Source organism: Stomoxys calcitrans, chromosome 2 (assembly GCF_963082655.1).
Source record: "Stomoxys calcitrans chromosome 2, idStoCalc2.1, whole genome shotgun sequence".
In the NCBI taxonomy this organism is placed as follows: Eukaryota; Metazoa; Arthropoda; class Insecta; order Diptera; family Muscidae; genus Stomoxys; species Stomoxys calcitrans.
The window spans coordinates 153,427,356-153,448,080 of NC_081553.1; the positions used below are offsets into that span (position 1 = coordinate 153,427,356).

Here is a 20,725-nt window from a genome sequence, read left to right on the forward strand (position 1 = left end):
CCCCAGAAACGTGGTCACCACATTTGGATATCAGATACGTATTCTACTGGCAAATACGTTTCATTTGAGTCCCATATTGCTATGGTCGGTAAATATGTCTGATTTAGGGGTGTTTTGGGGGTTGGGGTGGTCCCCCTAACACTTGGTCCGACAATTGGATATCAGATACCTTTTCTTATCCTAAATACCTTTCATTTGAGTCCCATATTGTCGTGATTGGTCTAAATATATGTTTGGTAGGTTTTAGGTTGGGGCAGCCCCCCTAGGTACTCCATCCGAAATTTGTATTCCAAATTTTTATTTTTAGGGTACTATATGAGAGCACACAAAATTTCGTTTAAATCGCACCACCCATCTCCGAGATCTGGTGTTTCTGAAAATTAGGGTAAGGGGAGGGTAACCCCCCCCCCCCCCCCACCTCAGATATCAAAAAATTTAGTACCCTTTTTTCACCACGGGGTCATTATGCACCATCTGTGAAAATTTCAAGAAAATCGGTTCAGCCAAACAAACAAACACAAATTGATTTTTAAATATAAGATTTTCATTAAAAATGTAATAAAAATGTTTTTGTGCGGCGGCAGCCCTTACCGATGAAGGAATTCATGAGGTCAATCCGGAACGTGCAAGCAGCTATCATGGGATGATTGTCGTTATGGCTTCCTCCTCAGGGGAAAATTTTTTAGGATTCTTGTTTAGGTAACCCTTAGGACTACCCGAAGTTGATACTAAAGTTGATAATGAAGAGTAGAATTCCAGATAAACCGATCAAATGCTTCAACATCTTTGTGGTTTCAAAGATTATACAAGAAATGTCCAGAGAACCCACCTTAAAACTATCTTTACAAGGGATAGTAATCTCCTCTTTTTAAAAAATTAAATCCTGACAATTCGGTTCCTTGAAGCGAGAATCCTAGCTGGTATCTGTCCCATAACATGAACGTTACATCCTACTTTAAATAGGGTCAAAGATCTTGTTTACTGTGATTCGCATACTGATCGTACCGTAGAAGAAATTGTTTACTGCGATTCCCACACTGATCGTACCGTAGAAGAAATTATTAATGGTTTAAAACTACAAGAGGTTGTGGACTGCCGGAAGATTACTTCTACTTCTTACAAGGATTGGGTAGTCTCCAATACGCCGACTCACATACTAAGCATTCATTTGTATGAAATTCCAAAAAGAGTTGGGTCACACTAAGGAACACTGCAATTTGTGAAATATGTTCCTCAGCTTTCCATGATCCAACTCCATGCAATATAGTTCAATGCGCGAACTGCAATCATAGCCATCGAGCAAATAAAAAACAAAGTCCCGAAATTGTACAAAGGAAAGGACAGAGATTTTGAAGCACAAAATAAAAAAATACTGTTCATTTAAAGAGGCTATTAAAACATTCCTAAACCAGCAACATTTGACATACGCACCGACACACTTGAAAATGCCATAGCTGAATGCAATGAACAAGTAAAAAGGCGTTAAGTTGGACACCCACCACCTCGGGTATATATGTAAACCACCTTTCGTCAAAATCCGGTACAAAATGCATACCTTATGCCCCATAGCGCTATATTGAAATATGTTCCGATTTGGACTAAATGCTAATAAGAACAAGTCATTGTTCAATTGTGTATAACAAAATATAAAATACCAGTAGTCATTCATTCATCAAGTGATTTATTGTTTTCTTTTAAATCTTTTGTTTTTCATGTAATATATTATTAGTATTATTATTGATTTTTCATTTGAGCTTTCTCAATTGAGCAGTTTTTTATCCATTATTAAATATTTATACTTATGGAAATATTTTATAAAATGCGAAACTAAATGTTTCTTGGTTCATTTTGATTTTAGGGTTGCTTAAAAAATACACAAAAGACATAATTTATATATTTATTGATATCAAATTTTAGAATTTTAATTACTGTGTTCAGCTACTTTAAGTTGCTGAAGTTATTAGAGTAGTCAATCATTCACCAATCATTTTTTTGTGTTAATCCGTATATTGCTCCATGTAATTTATACTTAAAATTATTGTTTTTTTTTTTCATTGAAGTTGTTTCAACTGAGTAGTCATTCATTATTATATATTTATACTTAAGAAAAAATTTTTATAATATTTTAAATTAAATGTAGTCCATTAGTCAAATAAGGTCTTAGGGCTTGGCTAACATTTGAGCAAATAAATAAAATAAAATAAATAAAAAATATTGGTCCTTTTTAGTACTTATCTCTAAAAATAAACCGATCTGAACCATATACGACATGAATGTCGAAAAGACTAACATGGTCACTGTGTCAAATTTCAGTGAAATCGGATTATAAATGCGCCTTTTATGAGGCAGCTATATCCTAATCTAGGGCGAATTGGGCCAAATTTCAAAAGAGCCTAACACAACTCACTGTCCCAAATTTCGGCGAAATCGTACAATAAATGGGCCTATAATGGCCCAAAAACCTTAAATCGAGAGATCGGTCTATATGGCAGCTGTATCCAAATCTGGACCGATCTGGGCCAAATTGAAGAAGGATGTCAAAGGGCCCGACACAGCTCACTGTCCCCAATTTCAGCAAAATCGGATAATATATGTGGCTTTTATGGGCCTAAGACCCTAAATCGGCGGATCGGTCTATATGGCAGCTATATCCAAATCTTAACCGATCTGGGTCAAATTGAAGAAGGAAGTCCAAAGGCCTGACACAACTCACTGTCCCAAATTTCAGCAAAATCGGATAATAAATGTGGCTTTTATGGGCCTAAGACCCTAAATCGGCGGATCGGTCTATATGGCAGCTATATCCAAATCTGGACCGATCTGGGCCAAATTGAAGAAGGATGTTGATGGGGCTAACTCAACTCACTGTCCAAAATTTCAGCAAAATCGGATAATAAATTTGGCTTTTATGGGCCTAAGACCCTAAAACGGCGGATCGGTCTATATGGGGGCTATATGAAGATATTGTCTGACATAGCCCATCTTCGAATTTAACCTGCTTATGGACAAAAAAAACGAATCTGTGCACTGTGCAATCCAGCTCAATATCTCTATTTTTAAAGACTGTAGCGTGATTTCGACAGACGGACAGACATGGCTAGATCGTCTCAGATTTTTCGGCTGATCAAGAATATATATACTTTATAGGGTCGGAAATGGATATTTCGATGTGTTGCAAATGGAATGACAAAAAGAATATACCCCCATACTTCGGTGGTGGGTATAAAAAGAATAATAATAATTGTACAAAAAAATGAAACAACAAACAAAATAACCCCAAAAGAAAAAGAAATAACTACCAGTACACATACACCCACGCAAACATCAAACAATAATACAAATAAATCATCACACACAAGTTCAACAAAAAACACAATTCTCTCAACAGAGAGAACTTCACTTCACAGTAATAACACTCCAACACAAAGCACCACACAAAAGTCCATCGATAATGGTACTCTTCTCTCTAATGGTGATTTAGATTCTGAACAACATATTGCAAATGTTGCCCCAACCCCTCTCATAATATTGCACTTTTTACATTTTCTATCGAACATGTTTATATGTCCATATGAAGTCATGTCGACCACACAATACAGTAAAATCGCATCCTCGTCTTCGAATGAAGATGCAATGCGTCTAATATACTAATTTAGATAAGGTGAATAAAAAGCGTTAATTTTTTCCATTTTTATATATTTATTTTTTTAATATTTCAACGCTTTTCTCCAAAAATTCAACAAATTTTGTCTTCTTCTGTTCAAACAAAATTTGCTGATTTTAAGTGCGACATTTTTTCCACTCTCTGTAGGCAACACCATTAGAAACTAACACTACACCCGGTGGTGAGGTTACATTATTTTGGACAAACGAGCACAAAATTTCGATTTCAGTGCAACATGTCGAAAACATTTACACATTTTTGCACAATCGAAATCACCCTAAGCTTCGTTCAAAAGTAACTCCCTTGGAAAAAGGAATTCATCTATCGACTAATCAAGAGATACATGCACAAGAGATACAGTATCTGAAGAGAACTGCACACCGGCAAGAATAAGCTCCAGATTTTCAAATAATTACCAATTTATGTCCAACAAATCGGATACATTAAGTTTATTTTTATCCATGTCTAACTTCGGTATTTTACAATAGAATATTCCCGGCACGGGATAGCTGTGAGCACCACACAGGCTGGAACATAGAGGTCCGATCAGTGTGGTGTTCATTGCTATTACAAGAAGCTTAGCTGCGAGCTACCGGGCGTCCACTGGTTGCGGATAGTGGAATGCTCCAACCGGAGTAGTTGCAACGGCAGTCGCTTATTTGACTACTTAAGGAGGATTAGCCGTTATTATTAAAAATTATATTCCTCATAAATTGGTTCAAAACTTATGAACAGTCATTGAAGTGACCTCATTCAAAAAATTCACAATTATATATTCATCCTAGTGAACCATTTGCTGCAAACCATATATCGGACTTAATTAGTTATATTCGCTCGTCAGTTGTTCTAATTGGGGAAGTCAATTGCCGGAATACTCCATGAGACTCTTGTAGGAATAATAGTGGTGGAAGAATTTCGAAAAATGCCCTAAATTTCCACAACCTTGGTATTTTGAGCGATGGTAAACCCACACACCACTCCACATTTAATTCCTTCACAAACATCGACATTACATGCTGTTCGCCTTCACATCTACCAATAGCTTCCAGTCAAACTCTCAATGATCTTCATAACAGCGACCATTTTCCAATTGCCAACGACCTGCCAATTATAAAACCAGCAGCAAAATACAATTTTGATAAAGCCAACTGGTCCTCCTTCAGAGAAAAAGTCGACAGACAACTGAATTCAAAATCACTGAATTTCCGATGAAAAAAAAATTCAACATCAAAATCGTCAGTGTTGCATGTCTGTAGAAAACACAGATGTTATCCATCGGATATTACTGTGAACAATGTTTTGTTTCCTCATGTCGACAAGCTGAAAATCCTAGGTATCGTTTTCAAAAAATATTATTGTTAGAACGACCAATTACTTAAACTTAAAAGGGAACTCATACCTAAATCCAACTTTATTAAATATATTTATTTATGCGTATAAAATGATGCCAATAACAATTAGTTTCACCGAATCTGGGCTGTCGTCGTTAGAAGATAAATTCATAGAATCAAGGGACAGGCTGTTAGCAAAGCTATTGTCAGTTAATGCCTTAGTGGAGGTAGCCCTCGCCAGCCTACCTCAAAATTATTTTATAAAGCCAAAATTTCAATAACATTTTTAGTACCTGCTCATTGCATTTTGCGATAATACATTTTGCTTAAATATTTTTAAAGTTTTTTTAATATGGTTTTCTGTCCCAAATATAAATACAATAAAATACAAAATGAAATTTTTTCTATGTAAAGATAAAATTTGAAAGACATTTTTTTCTAAAGGCAAATATTACAAAAGAAAATATTGTCTAATGGCAAAATGTTGTTCAGACCCAGGCATCCTCCAAATTATTTTTTCCAAAAGATAGATTTCGATAAATTTCAATAACATAATTTCAAAAAAAAAACATTTTTTATAGACAACTGGCTGACCCGGGCCCGCTCCTCTACGCCTTCTTTCACTTTATATGGGACAAAATTTCCCTGGAATATTTATTTTCGACAATTAAAGAGCTTTTATTGAAATATCATGCTACGAAAATAGTGTATAGCTTGACTAACAATTGAACAATATAAGTGCCGTTATCTGAATCCCATATGATCTTTATTGGTCTAGAAATTGAAGTTTGGATGTAAAGTGTACTCCATTCTTAAAATACTTTATTTCAGCCCGATATTCTCTTGATATTTGAGTTGGGGGTGTTATCGGGGGTGAGGTGGTCCCCCAGACACCTGGCCTTGAAAAAATATCAGCATCGTGCTCTTCTTTCAAATACCATTTATTTAAACCCATATTGCCATTGGTTTAGGGGAGTTTACACGATGAGGCGTCTCCCAAACACATGACCTCAAAATAGGTTATCAAATTCGTATTCTACTCCCAAATACCTTTATTTGAGCCCCATATTGCAATGGTCGGTAAAAAAATGCTGTTTGTGGGGTGTTTTGGGAAAGGGGTATACCCCCAGAAAATTGGTCTCGAAAGTGGGTATCAATTCTTGCTCTACCCCCAATACCTTTCATTTAATCTACACATTGACATTGTCGGTAAATATGCCCGATTTAGGAGTGTTTTGGGGATTGAAAACTATAAATATTTAGTTCCTCTCTCTTTAAGACCCAAATTGTCTTCGTGAGCAAATACATCCAATGGGGGGTTATTATAGTGGTGGGACGTCCCCTGGACAGTTGGCCCCTAATGTTGATTTCAGATACGTGGTCTACTCCCAAATACCTTTAATTCTAGCCCCATATTTCCATAGTCGGCAAACGTGACCGGCTTGGGGTGTGTTTTGGGGGATGGGATTAGTGTTCTACTCAAAAAACCCTCTTATTTGAGCCTCATATTACAGTAGTTACTCCATTACCATTACTCCCTATTTGGGTGGTGTTGTGGAGATGGGGTGGCCCCATAGACGCTTTTCCAGTATATTGATATCAGATTAGCGCTTTACTCCCAAAGACCTTTCATTTGAGCCCCATATTCCTATGTAAATTTGTCCCCTTGGGCGGATGTTTTTGGGGGGATGTTCCTCCATTTTTCAATCAGCCATCGATAAGGCCTTTAGCAAACTAAACAGAAATGTTTTTTGTCAGAAATGGTACCATTGGTACTGTTGTTGTTGTTGTAGCAGTTTATTGTGTTCTATCTTTCGTCTGCTTAATTCTGTTGAGTGTCAAGACCCAGGAACTCTGCGACTAAGGTGGGGTGCGTCCACAGGGATCTGGGTCTGAGTCGAGTGGGTCTGGCCGGGCAGTTAAACAGGTGACGTGTATCGTGCGGTCCGTGGTTACAATCGGGACATACATCTTGCACGTCGGCATCAATTCTAGCTCTGTGCGAATTGAGGCGGCTCCATCTGCCGGAACGTAATTGAGCCAGAACCACTCTGGTTTGCCGGGGGAGGTCGATTTCTTCGGGTGCAATGGGTGGCGGTCGTTCTCCAAGGACTACATTCACCCGGTAGCCAATTACCGCGTCTGCTACCGTGTCTGCATGAATGTTGTTCAGACCCGCTTGACCTAGAGGTTCTCTCTTGTAGCGCTGAACCTCACGCTCTAGATCGTGTAGATCTACCTTAAGGCTTCTGGGCGGTGGGTATCTATCCACAAGATGATGATTTGGAATGTAGTCCTTGGAGAACGACCGCCACCCATTGCACTTGAAGAAATCGACCACCCCCGGCAAACCAGAGAAGTTCTGGCTCAATTACGTTCCGGCAGATGCAGCCGCCTCAATTCCTACAGAGCTAGGAATGATGCCGACGTGCAAGATGTATATCCCGATTGTTACCAGGGACCGCACGATACACGTCACCTGTTTAACTGCCCGAATAATTTTTTCGAGTCACAGTTCCAAAAATTAAAACAAATGATTTATCTGTAAATTCATACAATTTGTAGAAACAAAGGTAAACAAAAGATAGAAAAAAGAAGAAAACCTTGGACTTGTAATTTGTTATAATTGCGGCGGCCTGTGGCTTTCTTGTTGGCTGTTGAGACCAAATTTTAGATGTTTTTTTAATCTTGTTGAGACTAAATTGTAGATGTTTTTTTAATCTTTTTGAGACAAAATTGTAAATGTTTTTTTTAATCTCACTTTGAAGATCTCAATCTCAAATGAAGTGATTTATTTATTACAAAAACTAATGACAAAAATAAAAAAAAAAACCAAAAGTGATTATTCAACCGTATTGTATTTTCAGTATAAAAAGGAATTCAAATTGCTTTCACCATAAAATTTTTAGTGAGATGGTTTCACATATTTTTTGGTGAAATCTACCATACGGGTCACCTCAATCACATTAGCTTGCGAAACGAAACCAAGGCCATACCCGAATATAATTGCGCCCTCTAGGGGCTTCATAAACCAATCAGGAGACCAGTTTATATGGGGGCTATATCAGGTTATGAACCGATTCGCACCATACTTGGTACATTGCAGGTCATACGAGAAGTTGTGCAAAATTTCAGCCTAATCGGATAAGAATTGCGCTTACTAGGGGCTCAATTAATACAATCGGGAGATCGGTTTATATGGGGGCTATATCCAAACCGAAAGTCCATTTGCAGTCTCCAGTCTTTTGGCCCCTAAGCGGGTCCACGGACCCGAGACCCCAAAACGGACTTCATATTCGGGTTTCTGGGGTCAAAATTAGGAGGTATGCAAAAATACAGGTATGCAAAAAATACCGTAAAATACAGTTTCGGCAGTTTTCGGCAGTTTTCGGCAGACAGATGGAAGGACATAGTTAATCGACTTCGAATATCAAGACAATCAAGAGTATGTTACAAACTAGACTTATATACTCCCCATCATTCGGTATGTATAAAAACAACTTTCAAAACATGCTTGCAACTTTTACAAAAATACAAAAAACCATAAGCGCCACGTTATGAGGCGCTCAATCAGTTATTTTGCCATAGTGATGCACAAAAAAACTTAAATGAAAATCGAATATAGAAAATTGGTTGCACTTTAAAATTGAACAATATAGCATGTCATTGTGCAATCCCATGGATAATTCAATTTCCTTAAATAAAGTGAACACTTCCAAAGTCGATAATTTCTATTTACATTGGAACATCCACAGATATGGCGACAATACCTATCATCTGACGAGCAAAAGTCTCAATTCTGGCTCTGGTATTTAACCAAAGCGAGACCAAGATTCGCAAGTCAAACAAAAAAGAAACATATGAATAAACACCCCTGGAATTGGTTGTGAATTACTTGTAGTAACAGCATTCACAATGAAGGCATATTAGGCAAATTTAGTGAAATGTGACTGGTCAATCATTAAAACATGTTTCGCATAAGATGACATGAAATATAATGTACCGAACACGGATTTAGCATTATGGGTAAATTATTATAGCAGATAATCAACACCTTACCTGATGAAGCCATCGTTTTATCTACTTCGTCCTCTACTTTTTATTGATGTTTCCTGGATAACTTCCAAATGTGGCAGCAAATACCAAAATGAAATCGATTTTTTATGACCAGTCAAAGACAATTTTCGATAACAATAAGTAATCAAAAAATTATAAGAGATTTATATAAAGCTACGGTCACGCGCGCCACGTAGCAGCGACAAGATTTAATCAACAAAGAATTGTATAGCAAAAAACATGTAAAAGCTTAACTTTCAAATTAAAACATAGTCCGTTTACAATTATTTACTTAACGATGATTTTTTAATCTACTTATATGCTTTACAACTTCTGTTTGCTGATACGATTACAATACGCGTTCTCAAATTAAGTCTAGTACTGACTTCGACTTTTCACACAAACAACTGCCAAAACGCACTATAAAAAAACGGTGACGAAGATAATGCGAAAACATTCCGTACAAGTGGTACTGAATTCTACAAGCAAAATAGTAGTGACATGTCGTTGCATCAGGATAAATTTCGCACAATTTTAATTGCAAATGTAATTAAATGTTCACAAAATGGGATGAATCAAGTCTACTTCCATACTGTTGTCTTTGATATGTGTTGTTTTTAACTAATGTTTGTGTTCTGGCAAAGAAAAGACTGATTTGTGTTGCGTTGCGCCACTGCGTTATATACATCTTGCTGACCACATCGATGTTTCGAGAATACACAATCTGGTCTCTTCGCGATAGGTCCCTCTGATCTCTGCTCATGAGGCACTTATAAGGTGAGGTCGTGCGAACATCTGAGTAAAATTTCTTTATTTTTGTTTGATTTTGCAGTAAATCTAAATGCCAACGACTTGATAACACAGCTGTAATTTTTTTTTAATCTCAATAAGATGTTCTATTTATTCCAATATACCACACATAAGTAAAAAAACAGTTTTATAATGAAGAAGATACAAATATAAAGCACATTTGAAGAAGATAAATTGTAAAACAAAATATATTTCTAAACCACTTTGACACTTGAATTTTCGGCATTTGCCACTCGATGTAGTTTCATTGGGGGTAGATTTTTGTTGTTGTGCTAATGACCCTACCTCTTAATTGTACCATGATCTCTACTTGAGTTGACTAGCATTGACTAAGCCAAACACATATACATAACGTGATACTTGACAGGCAAACACAACAACACAACACATTGAACATATAAGTTAGGGATGCAGCCAAACGAAAGAATCACACAAACATTATTACGAGTAAGGGTTGGTATTCTATTCTGCTTTCGGAATAACCGTTAAAATTTGCAATTGTTTCGCGAGCGAGATTTGACAGCAATCCAATGTTTTTGCTTCCATAATAAAACACGTTTCTTTATCTGCACTTATTGTTTTCTCTATTTGATATACTTTTTCTCACATAAATATAGAAAGACGAACCACTGAAACCAATAAAACAAACAAAAATGATGCCGTCAAAACTTTTAAGTGTTGCCACTAAGTAGTTTTTTTTTCTGCTATTTTCCTCGCTATAAGCCGAGTACTCCTTTCCGCCTATTTTTAGCCAACGTTTTTTTATATGGAGTTTGACAGCATTTCGCCCGAAAAGCTGAACAGAATACTCAGCTTAAGAGAATAGCAACAAGGAACAGTAATGAAATTCAAGGGAATTCAAATTCAGAACAAACAGAACCACATCAATCAGCCCATTCCGTCAGCATTTAATTACATTGGCAATTAATTAAATTGAAAATGTATGTCAAAACTGTACATTTACATACGGTTCATCATTATTGCTATCACACCTGTATGTTATTTTCGTATGACTTAACCTAATAACTTGAGCAAACACTGAATTTTTTGTGCGTAAAAATTGTTAAAGTTGTGACAAAGCTGGTTAAATAATAAATTTGTGAAAACAATACAAAGGGGTTGCTTTAATTTGACTGACAAAAAAACAGCTGATTTCTTTCTGTCACAATCGTTAATACTTCGTACAGATTTATTACAACAGCCTGTAATGAAAGAAATTTTTTTCTTTTATTTAATTTAGAAGTATATTTATTTATATTTTTATACAAATAGTTTCTTATTTATGCATCCACAAATAATATTTTTTTCCACCCCGAGTAAATACATGTGAGCAAGATCACTAACACTAACAAACACTTAGTTACAATTATAAGTTTAGCGATCGTGTTTATTGTACGTAAGAAAACGACTTGTTGCGCAGCGACAGTGGTTGTGATCTTTTTGGGCGTCGCGAAAAAATAATCTGATCAATATAAATGCCAACAGTCATGTGTACATTTTTTGAGATAATTGGTTGGAATAAAACCAAATTATTACAAATTTACTCAAAATGGGACGAATATATATATAGGAGCTATATTTTATTCTGAGCCGATTTCGAAAAACATCCGTACACATAGTAGAAGACAGAAAAAGACATTGTGTACAATTTTGAGAAGACCGGTTGATGAAGGCGCGACAAAAATGCAGTTTACGGGCATAATGTCACGAATATGAACCCCGTTTGTGGGGTTCCAAAACGGGCCTTCTTCTTCGTCATATGAAGGTGTACAGAATATAGGAAATATGATACTCAAATTAAGGGCGTAGAATACGAATGTGCTGAAAAAAAAACAATCTCGAGGCTGCAGAGATTTTTCAAAAAAATCGCACAGTTTTTTTTCTTTCTTTGTGTAAAAATGTAAAAAGGCTTTTTTTCCGCGTTTTCTTAATTTTTTATATAAATTCTTCGCAAAACTTCAAATTAAAAAAAACCCTTCCCTTATACCTGTGTACGCACTTTTTTGCGTGGGATTGAACAAAACAGTGTTATAATGATGAAAATAAATAGTTGGAAAAAATGAGATTTTTTCGAGATTTTCCCTGTAAATTGCACTTCAGTTCCTATAAACTGTACATATTTAAGCAATCACACTATATATTCTTGTCTTATGAAATGCTAATTTTTGTATCATTGGTATTTAAATATGTCAATTTACATAAGATTCATAATTTTGCTATCACACTAGTATGTTATTTTTGTATGACATTACATAAAAATGTAACAACAGCTCTTATTTTATTGCGTCAAATTTGTAACATTTGTGAGAAAGCTGAACAATTAAACAGTTGTGAAACCAATTTCATTTAATATTGTATTCATCCAGCTGACTGCAAAAACATCTGATTTCTTATGTATTTGTCGGAAGAAATAGAACACCACTCTAATCGAAAAATACCATGTGCTATTTTGAAATGTGACCGTCTTATGTTAATTTCATTCGTATCCCACTATGTGTGCAACTTTTACAATTGCTGCGTTTTATTTAAGTATTGGATAGACAACCCGCGAAGGGCAAAAGGAAAACGCAAAAAAGTTTCCAGTGGAAATCTGTTTGTTTGCCATGAGGTTGTAACGCCATTTGCCAATTTGTCAAAATAATGTGAGGAAAAAGAGAAAATAATTGAACGATGGCCTTGTTAAACTTACAAGCAGACCGAAAAATATATCCGGGGCACGACGAAGGAGACGGAAGAACGGACTGGAACTGACATTCCAAGCACTTCTACGGAAGCTGCTGTGGGAAAACCAAACCATCCCTCCCGCAATGGTGACACCAGACAGTGTCCTGCGGTGGGAGGCAAATACGTAACAGGAACGAAGGAAGCGTCACGGCCCCTGACTCTTCAGGGAGGCCTGTGACTTCCTAAAGGAGGCCATGGCCGTGAGGCTGGCCATCACGGAAGGAGAAGAAGGTCGCTGAGATTGGGAAGGAGCCGCCCTCTTACGCCAGAGTGGCAAGGAAGCACAACAGAGATGAACTGACTTATGTAGTCATCAATATCGGCAGTACATCCGGTAGGATTCCACCAGATCATCGGTCGCAAGTGGAGGATCTGGTAAACGAGCGGATTTTCGAACATGTGGGGCTAAACACTGCGTTTTGCGTCAGCGGAATATATTGATACTGTCAAACAGCTCGTTGGAGGCATCCACGCCGGCCCACTAAGGCGATGGTCTTCATCAAGGGATGGGGCAGTAAATTTGTGACGAAACGATGTTGGGATTCTTGGGCAAACAAAACCGAGGTTTGGTCGCATAGAAGTGTAAGGTCTTCCACAGGGAAGAGAAAGAGGAATGAACTCTCCTTGGGGTTGGCATTGATCAAGTCTCCGTGAAAAGTTTGCCTAAGACTAAAGGTATGGTGCACTACGGGAGCAAGGCTGTCTTTTTCAATATTAGGAAGACTAGGATAGGCAAAATCCTTATACGAAGACATCAGACCGTGCAGTGGCAGGTGACTTAATACCGCCTAACAAGCAGGGGGCTGACGACTAGTTAATCACGGCTTCTTTTAATATTGGATATGCTAGGAGAAGCAAAGATCCAAATACTAAAGTATCAGGCAGTGCAGTGGCGAGAGACTCAACACATCCTAACAAACAGGAACCCCACGACAGACCCATCACCGTCTTAAAGATGCCCATTTATTGGAGGACCAATGATTGAGATAATCCATATAAACCTCCACCGGAGCGAGACTGTTAGGCACGATCTGATGGAGAATATCAGCAAGGCCAAGATTCATTTTACCTTAAATTAGGAGCAATGGACGACCCAGAACAAAGCTTCTGGACTGAACCATATTAACTACCAATTATTCTATGCTTACACTGGTACTCGGCCGAGGACCAGCCTTATTTGTCATAAAAATTTGAATTATATATTTTCCCCTGAGTTGTCGACGTGGGATGCAACAGTGGTGAGACAGGGAGACGGTGGAGCATACTTGGCATTACTTTATCTGCCTTTCGACTATCCGACACCGCCACCCACGTCAGAGCTGCTACGGCTGGCGAGGAAAGCAAAACAGACAGGAAACGAGCTACTAATAGGGTGCGATGCTAATTCTCACCACACTTCGTGGGGTAGTACAAAGAGTATGACATCCAGCGAACTGCTCAAATACAAACAGCATGTCTATGTCAAGGGAAGTTCGGTGGAGACTGCCCTGCCCGAGGTTGTTCAAAAAAAAAAAAAATCCTTCGATGCCGAAGCAGAATGCATTGTCATCGAGGGGTCTTTAACAATGTGCGGACCAACACACTAATCCAATTCTGAAATCAGTATCGGCTGGAACCGGTCCTTAGAGACTGCACAAACCTTATACTAAGGAACAGGTCTATAAATTATGTGTCCCACGACATAAAAATACAGGAGAAAGTGGCACAAGGCACGCTACATGGAGGCATTTTATCGCCACTCCTATGTGTGACCATAATAAATAACCTATTACGCATGCTGACCGAGAAGAGATTTGAACCCGTCTGCTATGCAGACGTTGTTACAACACTGTTTTATTTGTTTTAAAATCTCTTTTACATACACCCACCTGCTCACCACAGCACGCTCTCACCCGCACCCTAAAATTTGGTCACTTCGTGCCGGATTTGTTTCCAGTGAATAATTCTTTTTTTTTGTTGCTTCCTTTAAAATCAATGCATTACGTCTCACCCCCCTTTATCCATCAGCAATCATCTTTGCCATCGTACTTGCCATCATCTCATCAATATCAATCATCAAGAACACACACCTTTATTCGATTCTTCTGAATATGCCTTTTGCAGTAAAGTTCTCTTTGCGAAATGTCGATCACTCCTCTAGCGTTGTTTATCGGACTCTCTCGTTAAATTTAGTGCATCATTTTCTTTGATCAAATTGGAGGATCATAGTGTATATATCCTTGAGATACAAACCGCGGAGATTAAGAAACTATGGAGCAAGGTAAAATACACTTACGACAAGTGTTTCGATTACCTTACGAAACTTGAAGGCTTGAAAAACGATGATATATGCCGCGGACGCGAAGTATGAGGCTTCGTATCGTGCTTATGTCCAATCCCTGTCGTCCATAAATAAATTGTTTAGACTAATGAAAGAATCCTAGCAAGGCAACACCTTGATGAGGCCTTTACGCACAATCTCACCCTGCCGCCGTGTGATACCGACGTTTTTCATTTCGCGATTTCTTCTCCTAGCCGATTTCTTCTCCAGGGACCTTTTCACCACGGTCTATATAAATAATATAAATATTGAACGCCTCTGCCACCCGACTCGGAAAACAAATGAGAGGGTAGGGAGATTGTTGCTAAATTTCTTCTCACACATTGCAGTTTCGCTTTGTCATGGGCCGCTTCGAAAAGCGCCTACGATAACACCCTCATTTTGGTCAACGGGCATATGAAAGCGTTGTTTGAACTTCCGGTTTGGATCGCGAGACTTGTTCGGGTTTGAATACCTTACAACGAGTTATTAATGCGTGCACGATGTCGTAACGGTTCACTGGGATTCTATATTGGTGTACATCTGCACCCAATGGTTGCCTGCTTCGACTGTCTCCCTTTGGGAACAGTGTATAAAGGATAAATCCTCGTTATCCACTTGGAGTGAGCTAGACGCCTTTTTTACAGAGAGAATTCAGACTTTGGCGTGTATTAGTGATATAAAAGGGCCTGAAGCCGCTACTAGACCGGGTACTCGTGGGTTAAAGACGCATTTGACTAGCACGTCCGCTGGTGAGTCGTATCCATCTAGATCTACGTGTAGTTTTTGTCCCAAACAGTCGCACTCTCTTCGATATTGTCTAAAGTTTAAGACCTTGTCATTTGAAAACAGGCTTTCTGCAGCCAAGAAACAGAAGTTCTGTCGTAACTGTCTTTCACGGGGCCATATGATTAGAAAATTATCCTAGCGCTCATAATTGCAATGTTTGCAGTGAAAGGCATCACACTCTGCTCCATCGTTCTACCTCCGCAGTCAACCAGACGTCGGCTCCGACTCATGAGATTGTGGATTTCATGAGTCGGAAGAGCATATTGGTCGCAGCGATCCAGGAGACAAAACTGACCAACACCTGCAGCTTGCACAGTTGTCACGGATACAATGTACTATGTAAGGATCGCTCAAGGAATGGAGGTGGGGGATTGGCGTTCGTTATACACCATTCCGTGCAATATACACCTATCTTGCTTGCGCCTGGCAATAGTGACCCCTACATGGAGTGCATGGGGATAGCAGTCAGGACCTGTACTGCCGAGATAGAGCTATATAACGTGTACATACCGCCGGTTGGTAGCTGTGTCCTGACTAATGGCTGTAAAGCTTTTAACTTTACAAACTTGGGGAATATATGGACTTTTAAGTAGGCTTTGCTTTCCAACTTTACAAATTAGGAAAATGTATGGTGTCAAGTAGTATGCTTTGCTTTTCGAAAATTCGTTTTTATTTGTCGGCAAGAAAAATTTCCATTTCAACATTGACAACCAATAGACAAGCAGTCATAAAAAAAAAATTTATTGCGGATTGGAATTTGGAATTCGATTTAAATAATTTTTGATATTTGCCAATTTAGTGCGATTTGTTTTATTGTGGTTAGAGTTTCCGCCACCGTTCCACCGTGTCACTGTTACTGCTATTCAAATTTTGCGAGAATTTTATCTTGGGGTAAGTTTTCTATTCCGCTGTTTGTATGGATTTTAATGGAACCTTCTTTTTTTAGACCGCGGATCCGTTGGATTCCGTACAAAAGCATACTATCGCCACAATTTCGTATTTGTCGCGAGTATCTTAGATTGACGTTTTGTCCATTGTGAACAATTTTCATAAAAATCTAAAGATTTTGAAATCATCTTTCGTTATTTCATTTTGAAGGAAGAACATTAATCAATGTCCAACTAATGGGCGTACACGCACGCAAGAGCAGACCAAAGTTGTAATCTGCAAATATTTTTGGGCCAACTTATTAATTAATTTCGAATTGATCAAGATATGGAATATATTTCACATATACCAACCTACACTTACTTATAAATCACTCATTTGCATAATTCGACCACTATAATTTACATCGAGCATCACAATTAAAATTTAATTTACTAAATTAGCATTAATGTGGAACGCAACTTTTGGATCAACAGGCCTGAAGATCGCAAGGAGTTATGTTTGGTAAGTCCACCATTTTCTTATACGATTTTAATTGCTTTCGCTCGTCCACATTACGATAAATTTAACTTCATTGACTAACATTTCGTCTAATTAATAATAATTTTGTTCCATAATTAATAATTTTCTTATACCGATTTAATTTTTTTTAAAAACGTTTTTTTTTAATCATATAACACACTTAACTTTTAAATTCAATTTTCTTTAGACTTGAAACGTTAATCGTGAACTTTTTTTTTCCTTTTATTAATACTCCTAGATATAGAATACTTTTGTAATATTACGCGGATGCTTTCTTTTATAAAATAAATATGTATTTACACTTCTAATTCTTTCGCGTTATATTCTCGAAAGGTGAAGAGGGGACGATGAGGGATACTAACGGGTTGATCGGTTGCTTTCGGTCAAAACGGCGAGGTAGGGAATCAGATATTTCGGCAGGTTAAGATCTTATGCCGAACCTTAAACCAACGCTTCTTACACTTTCTATCTATCCTATATTTTCCTTCCTATCCTTTTCATCTTCTCTCTTTCTGTAATTTTAAAGAGCTACCTTAAAATTTTCTTTATGCTAATGTACCCGTGCCTATTCTCATTCGAAAAGAATTCCCCCCAAGACTGAGCACGGCTGGGGCCACGAGGTAGCCACTTCGAACGGGAATAGGGCTTTTAGATGCAAGGTCATTACATAATTAAATGGCGCCCAACGTGGGGCCTTGGCAGCAAACTATATACCAATATTTAACAACTTCTTAAAGAAATTCTGCTAAGGTTTCACAATTATTTTCTCTTTATGCATGGTTGATGAATTAGTATCTTGGATTTTCATATATTGTGATTATGCGATTTTTGTACCAGATACAATTGATCAACAGCATATTCTTTCTTCTCTGGGAATTGGTTTCCTATGGATTTTCGATCTGGATTTTTTCGGTGACGAACCAAAGGTAACATTCCTGGCTTTAACTTCCTATTGTACTTAACTTCCTATTTCTTCACTATGAAGGATTTCGACTTTAGAATTTTGTAATTGAATTATTTTTTTGTTCGGTTACATACTTGGTCGAAGTTTTTTTTTATAGTAAACACACTGCGAAAGTAAAGGCTTTAAGCGGCAGAGATTTTTATTTCTGAATAATGAAAGGTCGGAAATATACTTTACGTGTGAAGTCGGTATTTTCGCATATGTAAGCGTTGGATTAAGTTTTTTTTAGTATCCCTTTATTGTTATCGCTTCACTGAGTAAAGAATGAAGTTACATCCATTTTTATTGTTATAAACAAATATATTTTTCTCATATAAGTTGTTCCAAAGATATAATTCAACAGATTAAAAAACTTTAATAATTACAATAATTTAAATTTTGAATTGTTCTTTTGAAATCCGATTACAATGCCTGTTACCAGAAGTAACGAGGATTTGGCAGGGGTAGGTAACTTTGTATTTCCTGATGGTGTAGAATTGATTGGTGATCAGGTTACAGAGAGGGCTGGCGTTAGTACCAGGTCACAAACCAGGCGGAATGAGAGACAGAGCCGAAGTCTAAGTAGAAGCAATAATAGACGGGAATCGCTCAATGTAGGAGAACAGCAAGTAAGAAATATTGTGACATCGTCCTTGAATGAATTCCGGTCGGAGATCACAACGATTATTTCAGATGAATTAGGCAATACACTGAGAAATATGAATTTAGAAACGAATTCAGATAATAGACGTCAGAATCAGACGGGGGCACTATTGGCTCATACTCACGTGCAGACGGAAAATTCCGAGAAGACGGTAAATATTATAAGGAATTGGCGTCTGATCTATTCCGGCAGTGACAAGGATATTCCCGTAGAAGAGTTTATTTATCGAGTAGATAGGATGACACAGACTACACTGGGAGGACAGAACGAATTGTTGTCTTTGAACGCTCATATGCTTTTTGAAGGAAAAGCTTTACAGTGGTTCTGGCGGTACCATCATCTCAATAGAATAGTTGAATGGTCTAGCCTATCGGTAGCATTGAGAACTCAGTATAGGGATTACTACAATGATTATGATGTCAAGGACGATATACGTCGACGCAGGCAAAGAGCTAACGAGACTTTTGATGACTTTTATGATGCCATGTTGACGTTGTCAGATAAACTAAGCACTCCTTTGTCGAAGAAGAAGAAATGTGTGAGGTGGTGATGCGTAATTTAAGATCAGACGACACGACACGAGTAGTTGCATTTGAACTTCAGACATGTATCTGATCTAAGGAAAGCGGTAAGAAAGCACGAAAAGTTCGTCCGTGACATGCAGGTTCGCAAAAAGTTATATCGGGGTCGAGATAAGTTGCAAATTGCAGAAGTGGAAGAGGATTTAGATCGGGATAGTGAAACTGAAGATGGTGCTGAGGTTTGTGGCATTAAAGCTCAATTGAAATGTTGGAACTGTGATTCTATTGGACACGGATACAAGGATTGCACCAAGGAAAGACGCATTTTCTGTTACGGATGCGGATTGAAGGACGTTTACAAGCCTACATGCCCAAAGTGTGGTGTTCAGGAAAACTTCCCAATGGATGTCCTTCGACAGAAGAAAGGACATCCATTAACTCGACAGCACAAATAGAGATTTTGCAACCAATTTTACATTTACCAGACAAGACAACTAACCAGACAATACAATTACCCTCGGAATGTACGAACATTAATCAAGAACAACTTGGAAATTTTAGGACTAAACGTAATGCCATTCGAATGAGGACTTTTTGGAAGAGTTTAAAGAAATTGAGACAATATGTGATTTCGTCAATTGTAACATTACAAGCTGACACAAGATCTTATTTGCCGCTTACAGTTTGTGGACAATTATACTTTGCGTTACTCGACAGTGGGGCGAACAAGATTGTTATTGGTGGCTCCTTAGTTGAAAAGGTTCGCACGCTTCAAGGATTTAAGAAATGTCGAGGTGTCGTAAGGACAGCAGATGGTCAAGGTCAGGAGATTGTGGGTATAGTGAATTTAGAGTTTTACCATCAAGGGGAGATATGTGTGTTTGAATTTTTGGTTATACCAACTATCAACCAAGATATCATTTGTGGCATTGACTTTTGGAAAAGGTATAACATATCGATATCTATTAGTGAGATTGGTCCAGAAAATGACAAGGCAGAAACAGAAAATAGAATTGAATTATCGGACATTCAGAGAAGGAAGTTAGAAGCCGTTATAGAACTTTTTCCAAATTCAGATAGGGATGCTTTGGGTCGAACTACTTTGGTCAGACATGAAATTGATACTGGAGATGCGAAGCCGATAAGACAGCGATGTTACCCGATATCTCCTGCTAGGGAGAAGATATTGTGTGGGGAAATAGATCGGATGATATCTTTAGGAGTGATTGAGGAGTGTCCTAATTCCTCTTGGTCGTCTCCAGGTGTGCTTTTAGTGAAACCCGATAAAGTAAGATTTTGTGTAGACAGTCGCAAACTCAATGCAGTGACTGTAAGAGATTCGTATCCTATGCCAAATATTGAAGGCATTCTGTCTAGGCTACCTGAATTGCATTATATATCGAAAGTTGACCTCAAAGACGCATTCTGGCAAATTGAGTTAACAGAGGGATCGAGGCCGAAGACGGCATTTACAGTGCCGAACCGACCGTTGTTTCAATTTGTCAGAATGCCAT

The 20,725-nt window shown here is 37.9% G+C and overlaps 1 protein-coding gene and 1 long non-coding RNA gene across 2 annotated transcripts in view; both read right to left on the minus strand.

Moving 5' to 3' along the window:
* The window catches only part of LOC106093107 (eukaryotic translation initiation factor 4B), a 90,845-nt gene extending 81,682 nt beyond the window's left edge, over positions 1-9,163 (minus strand). Inside the window, exon 1 of the mRNA XM_013260096.2 lies at positions 9,055-9,163. Coding sequence (XP_013115550.1) covers positions 9,055-9,067 — 13 coding nt within the window. The 5' untranslated portion in view covers positions 9,068-9,163. The remainder of the gene's footprint in view (positions 1-9,054) is intronic.
* A 9,310-nt stretch (positions 9,164-18,473) lies between these two features.
* LOC131994922 (uncharacterized) overlaps positions 18,474-20,725 on the minus strand; it is a 62,263-nt gene continuing 60,011 nt past the window's right edge. Inside the window, exons 2-3 of the long non-coding RNA XR_009396963.1 lie at positions 18,815-18,943; positions 18,474-18,736 (exon numbers count right to left, since the gene is read on the minus strand). This is a non-coding gene — a long non-coding RNA (uncharacterized LOC131994922). The remainder of the gene's footprint in view (positions 18,737-18,814; positions 18,944-20,725) is intronic.